The sequence below is a fragment of the Manis pentadactyla genome, chromosome 10, assembly GCF_030020395.1.
Source record: "Manis pentadactyla isolate mManPen7 chromosome 10, mManPen7.hap1, whole genome shotgun sequence".
NCBI lineage: Eukaryota > Metazoa > Chordata > Mammalia > Pholidota > Manidae > Manis > Manis pentadactyla.
Window position 1 is genome coordinate 23219598 of NC_080028.1, and position 25955 is coordinate 23245552.

General features: G+C 34.1%; 1 protein-coding gene across 1 annotated transcript in view; it reads right to left on the bottom strand.

Annotated features, from left to right (window-relative positions):
* Positions 1–25955, bottom strand: part of CFAP54 (cilia and flagella associated protein 54) — a 278386-nt gene that overhangs the window by 191483 nt on the left and 60948 nt on the right. The window contains exons 15-20 of the mRNA XM_036891466.2: positions 24993–25069; positions 19381–19509; positions 18899–19025; positions 11655–11741; positions 11434–11555; positions 3225–3401 (exon numbers count right to left, since the gene is read on the bottom strand). Of these exons, the coding sequence (XP_036747361.2) occupies positions 3225–3401; positions 11434–11555; positions 11655–11741; positions 18899–19025; positions 19381–19509; positions 24993–25069 (719 nt within the window). The remainder of the gene's footprint in view (positions 1–3224; positions 3402–11433; positions 11556–11654; positions 11742–18898; positions 19026–19380; positions 19510–24992; positions 25070–25955) is intronic.

Genomic DNA, 25955 nt, shown 5'->3' on the forward strand with positions numbered 1-25955 from the left:
AAATATTTACTTGGACCTGTTTACCTAGGACTATCAAGACTAAAATATTATTCAATAGTGATTATTTTAACTATCATTCTTTGAGCAGTTCCTAGGTGCTATGTATTGTTAGGAAATTTACATATACTTTCTAATATTTACAACATCCCTATGAGAAAGGTTGTTCTTGTCATTTTGCTTTAAAGGAAATGGGAGATGTAGAAATGTTCGATGACTTGCCCAAAATCAGACAGCGGCAGGGAATGGCTCCAAAGATGACTTAATCTCAATGGGGGAAAAAAAAGACCAACACTGAAATGATATCTATATTTTATTTAATAAAATATGACAAACAAAGCAAGCGGAAAAAGAAACAAGAAACTAAATTACAGTATTTAAAATAAAATGGAAAAATAGATATGAAAAAGCCTGGAAGAAAATGTTCCTAAATAAGAATAGTGGTAGAGTTGGGATGGTCAAATGGTTAAGATTATGGGTGATTTTTTTCTCTAGTTTCAAAATTTTCTGAAACATAATGTTCCTCTGATAATTCTTAAATATAGACATAAGCCAAATGTAAAATGTGAATTCCACAGAAACAACCAAACTTACACATAATTAAATGGTTAAGACAATGGTCCTTTTGCCAAGATGTCAAAATAATGGAGATTCCTTCGTGGAATGAACTACCCTCACTGTAGGGAAAAAGAGAGTGACTTGATACCCAGAGAACAGCATTATGAAGGAGCCATACTGTCTGAAGGTTGAAGTTGAGGGGTTCTCATCATTGTGGCATTCCCCCCACGCAGCCTTCAGTCTTACAACATTCACCTCCTATATTGTAAGAAAAACTGGAAAGAAGGGGGAAATTTAATTGTCTGTAAGAAGCAGTTGCTTCTTACATCTTTGCCTGCTCTTTCTTCTTCCACATCAACAGAAAAATCCTACTGGTATCTTGTCTGCATATGTAGTTTTTAACCCTGACTGTGCCAGAAAAGTCACTTCTTAAAATGATGTTTTCACAGAATCAACAATTTTTCCACCCCAAAATTACATATACCCAGGCCTGCTTAGCCTCAGTGAATTAGGATTTCTGGTGCAGGTGTTCAAACCTTGTGTCTCCAAAGAAAATTTCTCAGGTGATTAAGAGCACTAAACAAAGGCAGAACCCCAAGGACAGAGAATATTAAAGGAATCTGGAAGCTGGGGGCAGGAGGAAAAAAATCAGATGGATCTCAAAAAATTTAAAATTAACTTTGCTTCACTTCCCATGAAAAAAAGTAGCATTTTTCAAAGAGGGGGAAAAAAAATCCAGAAAGACAGTTATATGACTTAGATTATCATTCCTCCAAGTTAATTTCTATATATAAACAGAATTTTAATGGTAAAATTCTCTCTAAAAGCATTTTTACAAGTAGGATTTATATTTTTATTTTGTTCCACAAAGAAAACATCTTACTTAGTTTCACAATAAGAAGCAATGTGTAATTAGAATCTACATAAGACTAAAAACACCATGAACAAATCACCACTAACTTCAGAAGTAAAAGTTTATCAATAACATCAGCATTTTCAGCTATTAAAAAAGATTTTAATGAAATGAACGCCTTAACAAAAGATTTTGATAAAACAAAAGATGGCTGAAGCCTCATTCTGGAAAATGTATTTAAGCCTATACTACCATCTAGTGTTAATCAGCGGTACCAGATGGTTTCCTGGAGCATCACGACTGCTAGTAGAGAATATACATGAACTTTATAATGTGCTAAGTGACAAGTCCTACTTGTAAAGGTCAAATATAAGACTCTTATGTCTTCCTATTTGTAAGCCTTATTAAATAAAATAAACTAATCACTAGTTTGAAATATATTAAAAAATAAGATTTTGGGTAAATAACCCAAAGCATTTGAATAAAAACAAACAAAAAACTCTTAGTAAATGATCCATTCTTAGTTCTGTGCTGAATTCCCAAAATTAATGAATCCTCATTCCTAAACAGATCCCCAAAAATTCTAAAGCTGAACTTTAGAACTGCTGGCAATTGCAATAATGCCTTTATTATAGTGCAGTTAGGTATAAGATGAATGTTACTTCTCCTGCCCCAATTATAAAACATATGAAGGTAATATTACCTCTCACTGATGTCCATCTCCCATTAGTTTGATTACCTCACACAGAAATCAACAGATAAGAAACTCTCAATAATGCTCACTGAACAAAATGTGTTCTTTTTAATCATCAAATAACATAATCACAGTTTATAATGTCATTGTTTTTAGCCAACTTTACTGCATATGTTTAATACAGGAGATAGAGGCACATCAGTTAATATGCCAAGAATATATTCTCTCATTTAATTTCCACAGTAATCATATTTTACAAATGAAAACAGTAATGAAATGCTTCAGGAAGTATATTTAGATTTCCTGAGGTTATGCTGTTAATAAGTGCTAGAGCTAAAATTTTAGACCTATGTCTCTATGACTTTAAAGCCTATACCCTTTCCAGTATACCAAGTTGATATAAGTTTAAGAAGAACATCCTAAAGAGAGTTAAAGATAAACTTTTATTTTTCATACATCAAAGAGCATGTTGTTGATCATGCAAAAGAGGAAAGTGTAATATTTAAAATATAAATTAGGTGGAACCAAATGCTTGTAAGGAAATTCAATCTCAGGTTGCAGTCACATTTAGGCCAAATTTGAAGGCACTGCAGTATGGGAAAAATAGTTCATTCTCAATAAATGCATAAAGATTTATGATTTACAACATGGTTGGAATTGTCATTTGTTTGCATTAAGAGAATCCCCATTTACATGGAAGAACTCTGGGAAGAACCTCTAAATTCACTTTCTCAAATATTTTCATCTCCCTCATTAGCTCCTTCTATCCTCTTCAAATGTCTGGTTCTACTTCAACTGAGACTGTCTCAATCTTGAGTATACTAGGACGTCAGTATATGACTGTGTCATGGACAAAGATACTTAGGAAGAAATGTTTCTCTACTGTTTCTCTTTACTATATATTTGGGGATAGTAAGGCTATATGGAACATAAAGGGAAATAATATGAAAGGGGAAAGGTCACAAGCAAATGAAGTATAATTAAAACATTAGAATATTAATTTCAGTATTCAGTGCTTATAAATAAGACTATTCAAGTCCTAAAAACAATAAAAATATCAGTCATTACTCATAGGTCCTTATGCTGCTTTGTCTGAGGTAAAGATCATAATGGATAACATACCTTCACATCTGAAACAAATGGAGCAGGTTTCAATGTCACAGAACAATGAGTGCGAGATAGCAGAATAGGTGGAGGAGGAACTTTGCTTTTCTTTCTTTTTGAACTTTCCAAATATTTCTGGTATGAATACAGGGCATTTTGTTCTGCTTCATTCTTCTCAATTAAAAAATATGCTTCCTATTAAAAATTATGAAAGTAGAAAAATACATTTCAAGAGCTTGAATTTCAGTTATATTTGTAGAATCCTGGTGATGTTAAACATCTAGTGATAATCCTTCTACGTATAGTTTTTTGAGCCTCAACAGTATACAAATTTTAAGGATTGAGTGATTTTACAGAAGTGAAAAACAGCTACTAAATAAGGTTAAGTAAAATAGACATTAAATAGGGCAATGGCATCATGTTTTATATGTCTAATGTTTATCATTATTATCATATATTAATAAGAGACATTTCATTTTCTAATCAAACCCTCTGAATTTCAACATATTGTATTGTCCTTAAAAAGTTCATAACACAATCATCTACATATTGTACTGATAAACTGTATACACCTATCCTTAATGTAACTTGAAATTCAAAGCTCACTTAATGAGACTATCAGTATATGGGGTTTATGAAGTGAATATTATTGAGTTTCTTATCAGCAAGAAATAAAATAGACAAAAACACTTATTCTGTAAACCTGAAGAAAAGGCAATCACCATTTTAAATGATATCATCATTTAGACATAAAATAAAACCAAAAACCAGATCTAAATATTTCAAAAGTAAGGCTAAATTTATCAGCAATAATAATACATGCAAATGGGTTAAACTTCTCTTTTAAATTAAATTAAAAGGCAAAATCTCTCTAATTGACCTCCAAAGCAAAAACCCATGTAAAGATTAAAAAATGAAATGGATGCTAGAGAAAGAATAACCCTGCAAACAAAAGGTGTTGGGAAAATTAGATATCTACCTGCAAAAGAATAAAATTGTACCTTTATATCACATCATATATAAATACTAACTCAAAATGAATTACAGACATAAATGTAAAAGTTAAAATTACAAAATTCTTATAAGAATATGTAGGAGTAAATTTTCAAGACTTTGGGTTAGACAGTGATTTCTTAGATATGACACCAAAAGCAAAATGACAAAAGAAAAAGTAGATAAATTCAACTTAATCAAAATTTAAAATTTCAAACAAAGCATTAAGAAAGTGAAAAGACAATCAACAGAATGGGAGAAAATATTTGCAAATCACACATCTCATAAAGGACTTGTAAACAGAACATATAAAGAATGGTTAGAATTAAATAATTTTAAAAAATAAATAACTCCATTAAAAAATGGGCAAAGGGTTTGAACAGACATTTCTCCAAAGAAGATACACAAATGGCCAATAAGGAGAAAAAGTTGCACAACATCATTGGTCATTAGGGATGAAAACACAAAATCAGCAAACTGATTTAAGAAGCAGAAAATTTGAACACAGGATAAAAGAAGAAACATGATGGAAGAAACTGGGAAAGATATCCAAAAAATTCTTCTAACAAGTGTCACGTACAACTAATTTCATTAAAAAATTTTTTCAAATCTCAAGGAACTGATAATTCCCATACCATTTAAAAATTTTCTAACCACAGAGAAAGACAGACAGCTTCTTATATAATTTCACAAAATTTTACTTTTCATCACAAAATCTGAAAATGACTACATGTAAACACATAGAGCAACCTCCTTACAAATATAAGTCTAAACATCCTAAATAAAATATAATACATTGAATCTAGCAACATATTAAAGGAATTATGTACTGTAATTATATTGTCCCTCTTCCAGTAATATAAACATAATTTAATATTAGGAAATTTATAAACATCTGAAAACTATAAAATTGTATATCAACTACACTTCAAGACAAAAAAGAAAACAAATACCATATGATTTCACTTATTTGTGGAATGTAAAAACAAAACAAAATGAATAAAATAGCAGTAGACTCATAGACACTGAGAAGTGACCGGTGGTTACTATGGAAGAAGGGTTGGGATTCTTGGGTGGAAAGGGGAAGGGGGATAAAGGGGCACAAAAATTTTTAATCATAATATAAGTTGGTCACGGGGATGGTAGTACAGCATGGAGAGTACAGTGAGTGATTCTGTATCGTCCTTCTATGTTGACTGCTAGTAACTGCATTAGTTGAGATGAAGATTAAATAATTTGGATAACTAGTGAACCACTGCATTGTATACTTGAAACTAACATAAAATTGTATACCAACTATACTTCAATAAATAAATAAAGGAAGGAAGTCTATGAATATAATTTAATTTATCCATAAATCAAATGAGAAATATAATTTAATTTATCCATAAATCATATGATTACAGGCTCAATGGCCAAAAGGACATTTGAATACTTTTAACATCAAATACCAATTTTTTTTAAAGTAAGAAACCAAAGGGAAACCAAAAAATACCTTAAACAAATGAGAAAGCAAACACGACATAAAAAAACTTAAGGAATGTGGCAAAAGCAATTATAAGAGGGAAGTTTAGAGCAAAAATATCTACATTGAGAAAAAAGAAAGATCTCAAATAAACAATCTAACTTTACACTTCAAGGAACTAGAAAATAATCAAAAAAACTAAGTCCAGTTAGTAGAAAGAAGGAAATAGAAATGGTCAGAGAGGAAATAAATGAAATAGAGACCAGAAAAATAATAGAAAAGATCAAGTATAATAAGAGCTGGCTTATTGAAAAGATAAACAAAATTGACAAACTTTTAGCTACACAAAGGAAAAAAGAAAGTCGATTATACCTCAATTTAAAAAAAAGAAAGTGATTGGAGGTTTTTAAAGGGAGTTCCTCAAATAGAAAGAGGAAATACCACCAGAAAAGAAGTCCCAAAAATCAAGAAAGAAAAATACTCATGAAATCAGCTCTACACAATTGTAAAAAAAAGTGTTATCAATATGGACATGACTGTTGCCTATATAACATGTCAAACATCTGAATGTAAATCTCTGCCTATAATTTCCACTAAAAAAACTGAGGCCTGCCTCTTTTTAGCAGGTACTCAATGCTTATGTGGACAGACTGACATTAAATACATTTGACAAAAGCTTAACATCCACAGTAGAGCAAAACACTCATGGAACGACTTAATGCAATTTTGAAGGGTATGATTAAGATATACATAAGTAATGATCGTAAGACTGCAATGATTAAAGTGCCATATTTATTATTTGCCCAGTAGATCTCCTAAAGTACAGTCTGGGTTCTCAACACTACATGTACATTGCAGAAGGAGATGAAAAGTCATATCTAAGAATCCTGGTGAGGAATATCTCTGAGAATAAAATACATAATTTATAAAATCAGTGTGAAAGGAACAGAAGTGTGTAGTTCAGTAGAGAAAAATACACCTAAAACACCAAAAAAATAGTTCTGATACGACAAAACAGAATGTTCTAGAGTAGTGAAAGTGGAAGATAGAGTACTAGTAATAGTAATAATGACTAACATTTATTGACTGCTTATTCTACGCTAAACACTAATCATTTTATATACAACATCTTATTGAATCTTCCCAAGAACCACCATTTTACAGATTTAGAAATTAAAACTTAAGAGAGCATAAGTAACGACCTCGGTCACACAGCTAGTTCAGGGGCAGAATCAAAACTCCAATCCAAGACCCTTATACTCCCAACCACTATGCTGTCTTGTCTTAATGCAAAGCTAACCTAAAAAGGAGCATGAAGAGGCAGCCTACAAGAATTTTCCAATACAATAACCTTACAATGTTTAAAGGAAAAAAAGAACATAAAATATAAATATGCTAAATTCTTGTGTCAGTAGTCTGAAATCTGGGAGTTAAAACATGACTTCATGGGAGAGGGTCAGAGTCAAGAATGGGTTTATTCTTTCTGAAGAAGACTTCAGCACAGAACAACTAAAAAGAACTGAGAAGATCGCTGGGAAAAAAAATGTGGATCACATATGTTCTACCCCCGAAAAAAGCAAACAGAACTGATTTGACTTAAATGCTATGAAATAGGAAAAATAATTACATTTAATAATCCAATTATTACTAGCACAGTTAATAGGATGATATTTAGGGAAAATCAAGATGTAAATTCAGGAAATATTAAAGCCAAGAGTTACTAGAACTTCTAGGGGTCTGTGCTGCTTTATTAGTTCTGGTTCCAAAATAGGACCATAAAATTAGCTTCTTTGTCAATTATAAAAAATAACTTCTAATCCATAATGCTCCTTTGCTTAGTTTTGAAGCACTATGACTGGATTTTTGAACTGCTAAGCTCATCTCAATTATCATTTTGCTTAGGTTCCAATAAAAGTATTAGGAGAGAATTAGCTATATCAGATTGGGGTTCTTTGCAAATAAAAGCAACAGTAAAAATAGGCTTGGAACTATTTTTTTTGAACAGCAGGTTCAAAGGAGTAGGAGGAAGATAACAATCTTAACAGTCTGATTAGGACACAGGCATTGGAATGAATGAAAGCCAAGTAGTTTCAGTTTTTTTAACCCTCTGCTCAAGATTCAAATTCCAAGAAGAGAGCAATCAAATCAGCCCGGTTTGCATCACAAGTCCCCCTCTCGGCTAGCAGAGAAGAAAGCCCAGCTGATTACATCTCACTGGGAAGAAATTCTTCAAAAGGTGATGTTTGGAAGGGGAAATGGATGCAGGACAGGAAATAACAGTACACACCCCTGCCCTTGTAACTCTTAGCACTTGGATTAAGGAGTATTTCTACCTCTTTCAATGACAAATCCCACTTGCAACGACACTGAATGTTTGGCTGGTGGGCTCTGAAGTGGACCAAGAGCAATGATCACAAGCCATACAATGACTGCTCCATTTGATCAGAAGCAGATTAGGGACAGCTCCGATTACTTCTAAGTGCAATCCATTAAAGTGAGATCTATGGTATAACGTGTAAAAAGTTTATATGGACTTTCAGAAGTCAAACAACCAAAATAGGAAAATGGGGAAAAACAAATCTTTGTAATCAAGAATAAAAAGCCAGTTGTCTCATTTGGAAAGCTAACAAGTTACCATCAAAGTTATTGTCATTCATGGCAACCAGTTGGTCCACCTTCAACTGATATGGAATAAAACAGACAACTGGTGAGACCATCCAGCTCCACAAGGCCAGGAAATATTTGAAAAACTAAAACAGGATATGAATTATTTAAGAGTTCTGAAAAGACCCAGGCTTTTCAAACTTTTTAATGGTATCAGGCGACACATCAGTCACTGATCTGGGGATAATTTTATTACAAGATCATGATAATGTAAAACATTCTGCAATATACCCGGGTAAAAATGATAGTCAAGGGAAAAAAATGTATTTGTCTTCTTTAAGGAAAGAAAGTTTGGCAATTATTTGAGCCATAACATCATTTATGGGGGTATCCTGAGGACTGATCATTAAGCCTTAACTTGGAGAAGAAAACTACCACTGAGGAGCAGAGGTGGCTATAGAAGATTTCAGGACTTCTAAATAAATATTCAACATGTTCCTAGTGGGTGAAAATCCTTGTGGAAGCCCCCTCATAAAAAGTAGAACCTCTAAATGCATCTCATGAGTCCATCCTAGGAGGACATTATACTTATAATTTTTCTTAAGTTAATATGATTTCACTTAAGAAATGGAAGGAGGGGATACTCAAGGAGAAGACCATAAAACCTTTAGCCGTCTCAGATCTCCAATATGCTCCTCCATCTCTGTGGGAGGACTAGAGCTACAAGGGAGCACATTCTGACAGTACAAACAAGACGGAGTCATCATAAAACAAAAGGTAAAATCCCAGAGGTTTGACTCTCTCCAAGCTCCGAGAGCCCATGAGATTAGTCCTGAGAGAAACAGTTCTAAAGAAAGGTAAGCTTTACTTGCCATAGAAACAGGACTGAAGCAGCAGTGTCTGAGCACTAAGAGGCAGTGAGTGGCCACAGAAGCATCTACTGAGAAAATGGACCTGGACATCCTCCAGAAGTCATCCAACAACGATCAGATAGCACTTGGCCTTGTCAGCTGAGCCCGTCCAACACCATCATCAAAGTCCTTCATTCAAATGCTGGAAATTCAAATTTAATGAGGTTCTTCCTCATTAATACTGCCAAGATAATAATACTGCCAAGACAGACTTCTCCACCTTGAACATGGATAGCATGTGTCCATCCAAAATCCTTACGTGAACTAGACTCAACTTTCTCTCTGGTCTCACCTCTTACCATCCTCTCCCAGCACCTACCTCTTCCCTTTGCCAGTGCACTAAGCTTCCGTGACCCTTGAATGACCTATAGGACTACCAGTACTCTATGACCTTTCTAGGCTTGGGACCTCTGCATGTGTTCTCTCTGCCCAGAATGTCTTTCCATCTTTTATCTTCCTCTTTCTCTGACTACTCCTCCGTCTTTCAGTGTTCAACTTCATGTCACCTTTTCTGAAAGTTTCCCTAAACATTCCCCACGTTGGGTTACGTACCTCCCTGCTGACTCCCCCGGCACTCTTGCAGTTAAAGCCCCTATGACATTGACCCATAATTACCCACTTACTTGTCTATGTTTCCATAGACTGTTTATCTTGAAGGCAGGGACAATAAAGAGTAGGCAATCCATCAATATTTTTAAATAAATAAGGGATTTTTATTTGTTTTTATCTCCTGTACACAAAATAACACCTGGCACATAGTCAACTTGCAATAAACATTTGCTGAGTGGATCACAGATTCTCAGAAACATTTGTTGAATGGGCGAAGTGATGGTCAGATGACCAGGAAGTGTTACATATCAGATATCTTAAATTCCCATAGTTTACTTTCTGACCTCAAACACCTATCCTTCTCGCTCTCTGAGACTCTGATTTTCTGGTCCCTGACCTTGTAGATATGTCCAGTCTCTTGACACCTCAATAATCACCACATCTTTAAACACCTTGATGGTGTCACTCCCTTCCCTACTCAATCTGCACCCATTTTTTATTATGAACTCTTAAGCTGTACTTTCATTCTTAAAAACCCAGCCCTGTACAAATCTCTGCTGTCACAAATATCCTGCTGTCACAACTACTAAGAATACCACACCAGGAAAATGTCATACCACCATGCAGATGGGGCCCCCTAAAAACTTGTAGTCTTCGATTGCAGCTAGAATTTCATGACACCAGTCCTCCAAGCTGGAGCTGGTTACCCCATCCATTCCTCTCCACAGTCCCATCGTCTTCTCTCTCCTCAGGCCATCTATGTCTCCTAGCTCTCTGTTATTAGAAGATAGCCCTGCCTCCTACTTCATCAGATGACTGAGGTAAGAAGCCATCAACTCAACTCTCTACCTCCACAGTCTTACTTAAATCTACTTCTCTCTGTTCGCCCTTCCCTCTATATCAGAGGATGAGGTGTCTGCCCTGCAACCCACCCTCAGCTGAAGATGAAGCACTTTGTACTTTCCAGCCTCACCTCCTTCCCTCTTCTGCAAGGCTCCACTCATAATTAACCTCTCTCTCTTATTTCTTCAACTTCTTTTTTCTGGCTCTTCATCCTCAGCATAAGAATATGTTAACATTTCTCAAATTCTATATCCCTCCCCTAGCTTGACTTACTCTCTTCTTTCCCTTATCAGCCAAGGTACTTGTAGCATTATTCTCTACCTCATCATGTGCCATTCATTTAGCCAATACAATCAAACTTTTGTGGGTAATACATAGGGGAAAAAATTAAAAGATCCCACAACTGGAAATGTGATTGTCCTCAGGAATTTAAATTCTAAAATCAATCAGCAAGAAGTCAGAACAATCTCCCTGCTAGAGTGAGACAACAACAAGGCAGTAAGTCCATAAATTAGCAAAATCCAGCTGTAACCACACAGTAAGGAATGCATTATGTTAGCATATGTCATTTAAATTCTGTAATTTCCCTCATTTTGAATCCTTCTGATTTATTTGGCTTCCCATGTAAACTGCCTCTACAAAGAAAGAGTCCCTCATTTCAGGGGAGTTCAGGACTGGAGGTAGAGATTAGTCCCCATTCTCAGAACTGCCCCACTTCTCAAAGAGAAGAATAGATACGGTGGTGAACCTGAAAGTTTGTAGTCAAATGTTAAGGGAAACACATTATTTTACCAAAGGGAAATAAACCATTCATTCACACAGAGGCTGTGTGTCAGGACTAAAGGAAAAAATAATGTATTACCATCAAAAAGTTTTGTGAGGATGTTGAGTTTGCATCTTTCTCATATATTAGAAGAGCTTTCTGCATCAAGTAAATTGCTTTGGATAGCTTATTCTTCCTTATTGTATTCATTACACTTAATTCTGAAAAAGCAAACAAACATTTTACCGAAAGAGTGACATGAAAAATATCCTTAAAATTTTGGGGGAAGGCAGTTTGTCCCTTGTCCCAATTTTAATTACCTGTAAAACACTCACTGCTTCCAGGTTGCTTTAGCTTTTCTGGACCTTTGGTAGATGTGTTTTTGCTAACAGTTGGAGTCTGCAAAACTGAAGAGGAAGAAGAAGGGGAAGGAGGAGAAGGGGAAGGAGATTGCCACTTCAATTAGTTTTGTGTCCAAGAAAGGCAATATTTTCTAAAAATTAAAGAGTAACAACAATCTATTTGTAGAAGTATGGCTTCCTCTATCATATGCCAACTTTCTTTTATTAACAGATAAAAATTCAAACAAATCTACTATAATGCAATTTTATAGACAAATTCTCTTTAATTTGCCACAGTATACCTGAGGACATTGAGAATTTTCAAATTATAAGAACACTTGATTTTCTATCTTATCTCAAATAAATAGGATCCAACCTACTCGAAGGTTGTAAATAGGACCCAACCTACTTCTGTTAATGTTCTCTTTTTTATAAACTTTGCAAAAACTGCCTCATCCAGGGTCCCTGCAAGAGTTCTGGGGTCCATGTGAAGACCTCCACTCTCCTCTGGCTGTAGTGATGAAATCAGAGCCTCCTTCAAGACTTTCATCTAACCCACATAATACTGCCAGTTGATTGGGGGCAGTGAGAGATCCTGGTGAACCATTAGGACTGACCATCACGGGGGTCCAGAGAGAGAGAGAGAGAGGCTGATGAGGGAGGAGAGGATAAAGACACGCTGGCCTACTGGCCCCCAGAGATGAAGAAGGTTGCAGAGATTCCTGAGTTCCAGGTCTAGTCCTCAAGAGACCTGGCAATATTTTGTTTCTGTTCTTGGAGGTACATATGTGTACCTTAAGAAGCAAACTTAAAATAAACCCCTTTTCCTGAGGTTTCATTATTTGTGCTACTGTGTGGAATGGTGATCTACTGATGAAAAGATGCCAACAGACACCATTAATGGATATAAAGATTTTTTAACAGTGAAGAAAAAGAGAGTTTATCTGTATGGAGAGAGCAACACAAAACGGAAAATAATGTGACATTCTCTCTGTACCTGGGGTATTGTGGATGCTAACTGATAGCTCTCATGATTATAATCATTGGAGATAAGAAGGATGGGGTTAGGTTGCAAGAAACTCTGAATGTCCAATACAAATGAGTCATATTTAATGCCACTGCCATCAATAGCTCACAATTGTAGAGTTTTTGAAAAAAAATGTAAAAATTAGTATTTAGGTACCATAGCCTGCCAGTAGCATACAAGAGTGAAAAAAGACAGGAGGGGAAAAGTGATAATCCATGCTAAGGTGGCTCTTCAATACAGCAGAGAAACATCAAGGAGACCCAGAGATATTGCAAAGGAACAATAACTAATTCCACTTAAATTTGAGCTCAGATCTACCATCAGTATCTTTAAGTGGTCTCTGATAAAAACTCACAGGATCACTTGACTTTCAAAGATTAGTGGATGGCAATTGGAGACTGACGTATTTAGTAACTCCATGAGTAAACAGACCCTACTTCTCCACTAAAAAAGATAACACAGCCACTAAGTGAAACTCATGGGCTAGTTTTCTTAAAGAAAACCTGACACATAAATGCCAATACATTTCTCATCCAAAACTTTTCAAACTGAAGAGTGTCCAAGGTTATTATTCTAATTAACCTCATTTATGTACTAGAGAAACTTTATCAAAATTTTCAATTTATATATGATGACACAGATATTTCAATACTATTTGCTTCCCTCCATGCCCAGCAGGTCCTTAAAGAAACAGTTTTTGAAACAATGTAAAATTTAAATAAAATGTAAAGGGATATAATAATGAAAAAAGTGAAACTTTTAATAAATAGAATGCAAATACAAACAAATGGTCCGAAGTGCATATCAAATTGGTAACATTACCATACAAAAATACAATTAATTAAAGTTAATATGAACACAGTTCCTTGATATATGATATAGACTAAAGACAAAATGAACTGCAAAGAAATCCTGAATTTACTTAGTAGATTTGTTGTTAATGGTGGTATTGGTTTAATTCTGAAAGTTTTATTTTGTTAATATGAAAGTTTTATTTGTTAATGCAGTAGGATAAAGTAAAGGAGATATTACACTGATATTGTTAGGAACCACAGTTCTCAACATGGGAGAAGGAAAATACAAAAATGAAATGTAGAACTTTGGACTTTCAAAGTGTTGGACTTTAAATTGGCAATATCAGAAATAATTTATATATATCTGTATCTATATATTTTATACATATATTATAAATTATACATTATATAAATTATATAAATATATAAACTATTTCTTTGTTATTTATTTTACATGTATAATATATAATAAATATATAAGCTTACATTATTTATTTTATATTTATATATTATTTATAATTTATTTATAAACATAAAAATATATCTACAGATATAATAAATTACATATATACATATATAAAATACAGAGAAAGATATATAGATTTTATATCTTCTATTGAATAAAAGGAGCTATTTTACATCTCAAGAGCAATGAGTACCCTAACTTACAGATCTTGGTTTCTAAATATTATTTCCTACCAAAAGGAGCCAGAGATTCTTAGAAAAATGGTCAATTCCAGTTCTGGGATAGATAAAGCCTAAGGTAAGTCTAGACTATACTTCTGTGCAGAAAGTGAGAAGTTGCTCAAGAATAATAGGGACATATCATAAGAACACAAGATCCTGTTTAAGGTCCCCCACTGGCAAAATGTGTGATTTTGAGCATCAGAAAGAACAATGATAGTAACTGAATTTTTACAATTTAGCAAAAAACAATTTACTCCATAATATAATTTAATAAATCAAAAGGGCAAAGTAGGGACAGGTCTTCTTTATAAAAGGATGTCAGCAAATAAATGTAGCAGGAATTGTTCAGTAAGAAAATCACCATGTACAGCCATTGGAATAATTCTGGAAGGTCACCAATAAAAGGTAAAACCATTAAGCAAAAATCTGCTGGGGATAGGACATTCATTCCATCTCAAAGCATCACTTAACAATACTAATTATTTTTTCACTATAAAGAGGGAAAGTACCTTACAATGGTGATATCTGGTAGACACCATCTTAACAAAATAATAGTATTTTGCCTCACCAATAATAGGACAAATGGACAATATGGACAGCTTTATATGATACAATGGATGCACACACATAACCTATGTAATCACCAGAAAAATTCAAATTGTAGGATGTTCTGGAAACATCTTCAGAAACTTGTAACAAAAGAAAAAAAGATAGTTATTGTAGATTAAACTAGACCAGAGCAGAGGGGTGCTGCCATATCATGGCAGCATAAGACAGCCCTCATATTTGTCCTCCCCAATCCCCAAGAACAAAACTTCAGCATCCATTCATGAACAAAAGTGCCTGAGAAAGAAAAGCAAAATGGGAAGCTCAAACTTTCTGCTTTCAAACTATACCACAAAGCTATTGTATTCAAAACAGTATGGTACTGACATAAAAATAGACACATAGACAGACTAATGGAACAGAATCAAGAGCCCAGAATAAACCCATGCATACACATTCAAATAGTATTTGACAATGCAGCCAAGAATACTCAATAGGGAAAAGATAATCTCTTCAATAAATGGTGTTGAGAAAAGTGGAAATCCATACACAGAACAATGAAATTGGACCTCTTCTGTATTACACCACTAACAACAATTTACTCAAAATGGGTTAAATATTTAAACATAAAAACTGAAACCATAAAACTCCTAGAAGAAAACACAGGGAAGATGCTCCTTGATATTGGTCTTGGTAATTGTTTTTTGGATCTGACAGTAAAAACACAAGCAACAAAAGAAAAAATAGTCAGTGGGACTACATCAAACTAAAAGGCTCTGTACAGCAAAAGAAACAATCAACAGAATGAAAAGGCAACCTACAGAATGCAAGAAAATATTTGCAAATTATATATCTGTAAAGGGTTTAATATCCAAAATATATAAATAACTCATACAACTCAGTAGTAAAAAAAAAATCTGATTTTAAAATGTGCAGAGGAGAAAATATTTTTCCAAAGACATACAAATGGCCAACAAGTCCATAAAAAGATAATCAGGATCACTAATCATCAGGGAAATGCAAATCAAAATGACATATCACCTCATACCTGTTAGAATGGCTATTATCAAAAAGATAAGTTATAACAAATGTAAAATATGTGAAGAAAAGGGAATCCTTGTGCACTGTTGGTGGGAATTTAAACTGATTCAGCTTGTATGGAAAATACTATGAGGTTCCAAAAAAGTAAAAATCGAACTATGATCGATTGATCATATGATCCAGCAATACCACTTCTGGATATATGTCCAAAGAAAAGAAAACAAGATCTCCAAGAGATATCTTCACTCCCATATTCATTGCAGAATTATTCACAATAGCCAAAATATGGACACAATCATGGATGAACATATGCAGAAGATATGGTATATATATATTTATAATTCTAGGCATCTTATGTAAAGCATGGTGATTATACTTAATAATACTGTAGTATATACATTTTACCTCGTTATTAGGTAAAGTGGTCAAAACATTTTTTAAAAGATGCCAACAGTAATACTGCAATATTGGTAATACTATGTGCATATAAATAGTTCTCACCACTAAAAAGAAATGGTAATTATGTGACATGATGAAGGTGTTAGCTCTGATGGTAATTATTTTGCAATATACTAATGTATCAAATCAATGCATTGTACACCTTAAAGTTACACAATGTTATATATCAATTACATCTTAATAAAGCAGGGGAGAAGTATGCACTCAAAAATTAATTAATTAACCAACATCTGACTAAATCTATTTAGCTGTATATATGATGTGACACCTGAAAGGTTTAGACAGAGATCAGAGGTCATATTAGGTTGGAACACTTAATTATATTCTTTTTTTTTATTCAAGTATCATTGATATACAATTTTATGATGGTTTCACATAAACTACACAGTGGTTTCAACATTCACCTATATTATCAAGTCCTCAGCCACTCTATTATGGCCACTGTCTATCAGTGTAGCAAGTTGTAGAGTCATTAATTGTCTTTTCCATGCTGTACTACTGTCCCTGTGACCTACCTATATTGTGATTGCTAATTATAGTGCCCCTTAACCCCACCCACCCACCCACCTTCCCCAGCCCCTCCCCTTTTGTAACCACTAGTCCCTTCTCAGTATCTGTGAGTCTACTGCTATTGTGGACCTTTCCCTCTAGACTTACCTGTGTCTTTCCGCTGTGTGCTCTCTGTTCCAGCCATAAGAGAATCCCAGTAGCTCCTAAACTGCACTACGTTTGTTCCTGCCTTATTAAAGGCTGCTTTCTCCACCCAAAATGACTGCCTCCTTTCTGGTCTTCTTCATAAAGATATTTGCTAGCTTTCCAGTCAACTATCAGCTCTTCTAGTAAGCCATCCCTGGTTTTCTTGTCTATTATATATACTCCTCTTATGTGTGCCCATCACAGACACTCTAAGCCCACTCTATTACATTTATTAATCTCAAAAATGTTTTGACCACCCTACCTAATGTTCGGATCATGTTTTTATACTCCACAAATGAGTGAAATCATTTGGTATTTATCTTTCTCCGCCTGGCTTATTTCACTGAGCATAATACCCTCTAGCTCCATTCATGTTGTTGCAAATGGTAGGATTTGTTTCCTTCTTATGGCTGAATAATATTCCACTGTGTATATGTACATCTTCTTTATCCATTCATCTATTGATGGACACTTAAGTTGCTTCCGTATCTTGGCTAATGTAAATAGTGAAGACATAAACATAGGGGTGCATATGTCTTTTCAAATCAGGGATCTTGTTTTCATCGAGTAAATTCCTAGGAGTGGGATTCCAGGGTCAAATGGTATTTCTATTTTTAGTTTTTTGAGAAACCTCCATATTGCTTTCCACAACAGTTGAACTAATTCACATTGTAGGATGGTTCCCCTTTCTCTGCACCCTCATCAGCATTTGTTGTTTCTTGTCTTTTGGATATTGGCCATCCTATTGGATGTGAGGTGATATCTCATTGTGGTTTTAATTTGCATTTCTCTGATGATTAGCAATGTGGAGCATCTTTTCATGTGTTGTGGACAATCTTCTTTGGAGAAGCATCTGTTCAGATTCTTACCTCATTTTTTAATCAGATTATTTGTTTTTTGGGTGTTGAGGCATGTGAGCTCTTTATCACTTAATTATATTCTATAATGACTCATAGTAGTTAAATGAATATTGGCTATATAATCATTCCAAGAGTAATTTCACTTTATCAAATTTTGATCTCAAATAAAGGAGTTTTTAGATACAATCATGTTAAATCTTATTTTGAAATTCAAGTAAATGTGATATTTGTGTGCATGCAGTATTAATAATACTACAATCTTACTATTAGCATCGTTTAAAAAAAATGTTTTGACCACTCTACCTAATAATAAGGCAAAAACAACTCAGATCCAACTCCTCTGTCCTCTCACACTGCTGTCAGAGATGCCATCCTAAAGCTTTTCATTAGCTTCCAGGATAAACTATAAACCCCCCAGATCCTCAAGATCCAGCTGGAATCTTTCCCTCTAGACTTACCTGTGTCTTTCCTCTGTGTCCTCTCTGTTTGAGCCATAAGAGAATCCCAGTAGCTCCTAAACTGTACTATGATTGCTCCCACCTTTTTAAAGGCTGCTTTCTCCACCCAAAATGACTGCCTCCTTTCTGGTCTTCTTCATAAAGATATTTGCTAGCTTTCCAGTCAACTATCACCTCTTCTAGGAAGCCTCCCTGATTTCCTTATCTATTATATATACTCCTTTTATGTATGCCCATAACAAACACTCTGAGCCCACTTCTATTACATTTATTAATCTCAACTGTTAGGGTTGGCTTACTTATCTAGAAGCTCAAATTAGAGTCTGTGTTATCTTATTTGTACCAAAACTAATATGGTTCCAGATCTTGTAGGTACTCAATAATTATGTTTGCTTGATTGAATTAACAAAATACCGATGATCTACTAAAACTCAAACATAATTTAATTTTTTTAGAAGTTACTGATTTACTATGCTGGTCTAAGCAAAGGTATCTATTGACATTAATCAGAGAAGTAAAGAATAATAATGAGATTATGAAATTTATCTGGAAAACACCCAGTAACAAGAACATAATTTACAAATTAAATTGATTTGATACTTGAATTAATATTAAAATAGATTCAGAACAAGTTATTTGCTTTGATGACTATTACCTTGCAATTGGTCAAGAAGTACAACAGCTATTCGGTGCTGGGCTTGAATTAGTTCAAGGTGCAAATCCATTATGAAACTATTTGGTGTGCCTGGTTTGTAAACTTCTCCATTTATATCTTGGGGGTACTTTGGTAGAATTGAAGTAAAAACAAAAAGAAAATACAGTTATCAAAACATACTAAAAACAGCTCTATCTTATTATTACTCAAGTTATCACTTTACTCTTAGCCATTTAATTTCCTCACTTCTCAGCCCTTTGCAGCAGCTTATATGCTATTAATCTGCTTTTCAGTTCATCAGTGGGCTATCTAATGATAAATTCAAAGACTCCTCACTCTCCTGGACTTCTTCTGAGAAGAGGGGAATATATTTCTGGCCTATGAGAGGGAAGTCACCACAAATCATAGTTTAGTTACCTACTTGCAAAGCCAGCCCTCTTCCTAGTTAAACCTTAAATCTAATGTAAGAGTTTCCTTCTTACCTTGGTATAGCAATGGTCAATCACTGATGGTCCATTTGACAAAGCAGTTAACATGCAATTCGAATTTAGTCTACCAATTGCTTTGCCAAGAAGTTCATAAGCCAAAAATAACTGTTCCACAGGTTTTTTCTAAAGTAATTTTATAAACAAAATGGAAAAAATAAAACTTAAGGGAAAAAAATCATATGTAATATTCTGAACTTCACAATAATTCAAAACCAAATAAAAATTTAAATAGTCTATCCAACACCAACAATGTTACATTTCTTACTAAGTGTATTTGTCTTTAATTAAATGTGGGATACTATTAATAAAGATGAAATAATAATACAGTTCCTCATTTTTCCAGATATAAGTTAAACTTTTGACAAACATGTATATAATCATCTTCAATGGCTTTCAAAATTCTGATTGTATGAAATGTATAGGTAAGTTTTAAAAACTATAACACATAATTTATCATTTGCACATATTTCATTTTCAAAGTTAATTTTTTTTAAATCTCAGACTCTCAGAACTGGAAATTTAGACTTAGAGGCCATCAAATCCAATGGTGTATCCAAGGGTGTACACCATAATTTTCAAAAAGTAAATACTTTTTCACTGTAATTATTCTCACAGAGAGACAAATATAGAGAATAACATAAGGAGCAACCAGCTCTGTTTAAACTTCCTAATTTTCCACATTTTCTACAGGAAACATTCAGAAAATAAGGCAAACACATACATGCACATAACTGAGATCCCTATGTATATAAAACTGTCTGCAATTACATTTATTCCTCTTCTCTGCCCCAGAGGTAGCCACTGTCCTTGAATTTGGTTTTTACCATTCTTTTGCATGTTATTAAACTTTTACTACATGTGTATGTTTCCATTAACAATCTGCAGTGTTGCTTCGCATCTCTTAATTCTGTCATAAAATTCTGCTGTTCACTTTTTTCATTCAACCATATGCTGTTGAAACTTTTTCATGCTGGTATATGTAACTCAATGTGTCAGTAAGGGTTTGGTTGGAAACCAGACCAACTCTAGAAATTCCAAATAGATAAGGATTTAATACACAGAACTAGAGGTATCCACCACTACTGGGAGGCCTGGGGAGACAAAGATTTAAAAAGCTGCCAGTGACAATTTCACTGCATGTGGAAGCCCCTGTGAATCTAAGAGCCTAGGAGGCAGCTGGTAACAACCTCAAGTGTCTACTACACTGAGTCAAATGAATTGCAAGAGTTTGCTCAGCAGGGCTGCTAAATTTTCTTCCATCTGGCACTGCAGAATGAGAACTCTCCCATCCCTCTGCATTACAAATTCATGCAAATGCTCCTCATTGGAAGACTAATCTAGACCATATGGAAATGAGATGCTGGGAAATGTTATTCCAGGTTTTCCCCTATAATGCAAAGTTGATTATAGAAGGGGATGGCAATGATGACAAGCTGACTCTAGTCCAAGCCCACCCTAGATCATTCATCAACAGGGCTACAGTGAAATGATGTTATGCTGAGGAATACGTCACAATTTATTTGTCCACTCTCCTGCTGATGGGCATTTAAATTGCTATTACTAAAAATGTGCAGTGCTGTGCCAGTCTGTTGATACTTTCTCTAGAGTACCTATGGCTTTTTTTCTGTTTCATTTCTTACTCAGCTGTCTAAGACTTCTAGGATATGTTGAACAGAAGAGTGACAGATATCCTTATGCTGTTACATTAGTATAAAGGGACTGCTTTTAATCTTTTATGATAGGCATAACATTCATTGAAAATCGTTGGATGATACCGCTTAAGGCACACAGAAGTTCTAGCTAAGCTATTTTTACAAGACGGCTAAATTTCGTCAAATGTGTTTGTTGCATCTCTTTATCTAGTGAGAAGATCATGTTTTCCCTCTCATCTGCAAATGTGGCATATTGCACTATAGATTTTCTAATGTTAATTCATCCTTGCATTTCTGGAGTATACACAATTTGATTACATATATCTATTCAAGATATATAGAGTTATATATCTCCATTCAAGAATCACAGATTCAGGGAGGTTTCCAAGTGACCCAAGTAGTGTAAACTCAAATAACAGACCTATATGAGGGTGACCAAGATTATATATCATTAGAAAAAGAGACTTCCTCACTTCTCAGTGCCCATGTTAAGATACTTCCCTATGCAAATAGGTAGATGTTATCCTAGTCTACCTTTTCCTAGAAAGTAGTCTTGTAGGTTCTAACTTTTTGTGTGAGTCTCAGTTCCAAGGCCCCATCTTTCACGGGCCCACACCTCATCGCTTGTCCCCAGATAGCTGTCAATCTAAGCTTCTTTATAGCTGAGCCCGTCAACTCACTGCAGCAACTATTCATAAACTTACCATTCTGATTTTCAGCTCCCCTTTCTATTTTGGCCCCTGAGATTACCCTTTCTTGTGAGCTGTGAAATGTGCTTGAGGATATTTGTTCAATTCTGTCCAAAATTTCTACACACGGCCACATTCTATCATCATAATCACCACCACCATCATCTTTGTGCCCATCTTTGACATCATCACAGCTAACACTTAATTAAAACACGTTGCAGTACTGGGCTAAATGCTTCATGTGGATTAATGTTTTAATTACCACAGTCTTATATCCTATTATTATAATTTTATAATCAAATATGTTGAAAAAATAGCTACTATGTACTCAGCAAAACTTTTAAATAAGTTTTTCATGTAATCACAATAGTACCTCATATATTTTTCAAATAGTTGCATATATATAATGTATCCTACCTACAGACTCTGCCAGGTAAGCATGTGGATTTTGAATTCCCCTATAATAAATTTTCACTCTTTCTCTCCACTCCACTCCCCTCCATATGGGCCTGTGACCCTAGGTCAAGAGTCAGTGCTCTATGTGAAACAAGAGAAAAACTAAGTAGCTACCATGTGCCAGGTGCTGGTTTACATAATGTTAACAATATCTCATTTAAACTGTATGACTTAAATAGTACCAAGAGAATAGGTACTAATGTTATAATTTTACAGATGAGGACACTAACATTCAAACTGGAGAAATACTTGATTCAAGATCACACAAACAGTCAATATAAGAGTCAGGATTCAACTCCAGGTCTTCCAACACAAGTTACTGTGTCCTTAGAACACACCAATGAATCTTGTTTACTAATCTACCATATGACCCAGTACAGCTGGGTAGTTTATATATGGCACAAGTTTATGGGGTACCATTCACACTGTTGTCATCACAGACTTGCATATTTACTTTGAAAATCTCCCAGCAGATGGCAATAAATCATCCTGAGGAAAGGATGCATTTTCTTATTTAAATAATAGGAGTAATAATTCATAAATGGTCTTCAGTTTCTTCATTGTGGGATAACTGCTACCTTCTAAGAAACCCATTTCATTTAGTGACTTTAATTGTCAGATCTTCCATATCAAGTCAAAATCTAGTACTTTGTAACTTCTACTAGTATTCCTATTCCTGCCCTATGAAGTCACAGAGAGTAAGTGCAAGCCTAATAAGCAATAATTCTCAAATTCTAGTTTCCTTAAGATTCCACTTGGGGAGCTTTTAAGAGACAGATAACCTGGAATTAAGAAACTTTTATGAACTTCACACCTGAAATTATGCTTCAATATGTCTAGAGTGGAAAACAGGCAGCTATGTATTTAACAAGCACTGTACGTGATGTCTGGAAAAAACATTTGCAGACAGCTGTTATGCCTCCTCAATCTTATGTAGTTCAAGCATGCTCTGTTCCCAATCTAAGATTTCTCAACTCTAGCTCTCTCCAAAAGATGCAATATAGCATAAAGAACTCAAAATTGCATTCCCTGAAGCCTATAATTAGAAGGTAAACATTTCATAAAATAAATGCATATTGACCCCCCCAGTCCTCCAGTACATAGGATATTTGATCAGTACCCAGTTTTTCAGGACTTGCATGAGTTATGCATTAGAAAATGTCTTTTATATGAATATACTGAAAACACTTTTTAAAAATATCAAGAGGCAACATCACACAGTGACTACTAAATGCCTAGACTTAGAAGGCAACACACCTAAGTTCAAATCCACTTACTATGTGACCCAAGCAAGTTGGATATAATAGTGAATGATCCCTAGGACTACATAAATCAACTTGAGTGAATCTCACAAACACAATACTGAGATAAAAAGCAAACTGCAGAAGAATGCACACGGTATGATGCTGTTTATGTAAATTTTAAAACAATACCCTCTACTGTCTAAGAATACACACATATGTAAGAAAAGCACTAAAATGCTTGGAATTTACAGTCACTATTTAGAACAGCAGTTACACTAGAAACTAAGCAGGGTTAGGGAAAGGTGACATGATCAGGACGGGTTAGTGGAGATGAGTTTCAACTGTACTAGTAATGTTTTGTTTCTTAGGCTAGCAATGGGGAAAATGGATCTTCATTATAATTCTTTACATTTTTATGTCATATATTTCAAATTGATTTTTCTGGGAAAATATACTAATCATGAGTATTAACATTTAGCAACAGGAAAAAATGCTGATGAAATAACATTAAGGAAGAAATTACTATGCTATGTTAAAAAATGTGAAGGAAACTAGGAGAGAATACAGAAAATGATAATATTCAGGCCTATATAGTGAAATTGCAGATTTTTATTCATTTTTTATACCTCAAAATGTTCTGTAATGCTAATACAATGTTTGTAATTTAAAAATTCTAGTTTTTAATTAAACAGACATACCAAAATACAGACCACTGGCTTCAACTACAGTCCATGAACACTAGTGCCGTAAGTAGGTATTCTATAGGAAGTAAAATGGGTTTTACTCTCAAATAATGGGACACATGGTATTCTGTATCTCCTTCTTGAAATATCACAATGCTTATATGCAAATGAATGCCTTCTGGGAAGTCTTATAGTAAGGAACCTATTGCATTTAATCCAAAGTCACCCAAGGTTACAGGAACCTGGTATCCTTTTATGAAGTATAGTACTGGCATCATATAGAACACAGTTCTCAAAATGCTGTTCTAGCTCTTGCCTATAAATAAATGAGTGTTAATTCCATATATGAGACAATTCCCTAGACCCCCATTCAGATCTAAAGAACAATACAACCCATTATGTACAGAAATAATTTAAATATTGTAAGAAAGATGTAATCAAGAAAAGGAATGGTCATTTATCCCTCAACATTCGTGTTTAAGCTAACATTCACCAAGAACTTGCCATGTGTCGGGAACTGCTCTAAGTACATTTTAAACTGATAATAACTCATTCAGTCTGCCAGAGGTCTATGCTGAGTAGGACTTATCCAGTCTATGAGTCTGTGAATCACAACACATTCAAAATATTAATAGTAATCTAACTATAAATCCCTGTAAAATATTTTACTAGCTTATTTTTAAAGCTGATTGGATATTTTTCTAGAATAAAAGGAAAAGGAAAATGTTTCTGTAGTTCTCAATATGAAGAAATCATAAATTCTTAAGCATTAAATATTCTAAAACATTTCTATAGTTAACCAGTATACATTTACAAATTTAATATTATTTGAAAATGAAAATTCATGTTTTTAATTGCATTTTCTAAAGTATTTTGTAATACCTTTAACATTGGAAGAATTTCTGGGTTCCCTTCTGGAGTTCCATGGAACTCATCAGTCCCTTCCCTTAAAGGTATATCTGGAAATAAAAAATAGGGAAGGAAGGAAGGTAGGAGATGGAGAAGAAAGAAGGAGGAGAGGAGAAAAAAGAGAAAGAGGAGGAAGAGAGAGGAAGAAGCAAAGGGAAAAAGGAAGGACCAGAGGAAAGGAGGAAGGGGGAAAATGAAGTAGAGCAGTGAATCATAATCATAAAAAAGTTATGTAAAATTGCTTACCTTTTTAATTACCCAAGATTTTATAAATGACTCAACACTTAGAATTTGACTAAATACCAAATTATTCCTTCTACATTATTCATTTGTCCTTATATAACTTAATTTAAAAGCACCTTGCATTGCAACAAACCAAATCAAAAATCTTGATTATCACAAGGTAATATATGGTAAAGAGATTGGTCTTTCTGTATATTCAATAAAGTCCATGGAAAAGCATTTAGAAAGTAATTGTGCAGAAGCCTCTGAATTTGGACAAAGAGAATAAGGGAGAAGATGGGTTTGAATTAAAGGAATATAAATTATAAATATTTATAAGGCAATGCTAGCTTCTATTTTAAAAAATGTATTCAATAATTCAAACTAAACAATGTATTACTTAATAAACAGCCTAATAAACATCTTGAAACAGATTGCCATAATTCTTACACAAGAATGTCTCGTACTTTTTGTTTTATGTGCCAATAGGATAATGAGAATAACATTGGAAAACTAATAAAAATGTATATATCTAACTGAGGACAACCTCTCATTACATAAATGCAAACATTTTCAAATTTATAAATGGACCTTGCTCCTACATTGATTAGTTCTTTGGAAATGAAACATATTAACAAATAATCAATAAATTGTATTTACACCATTCATAATTCAATAGAGTACAAAAAACAGTCTCTCAAAAGTAACCTGTAA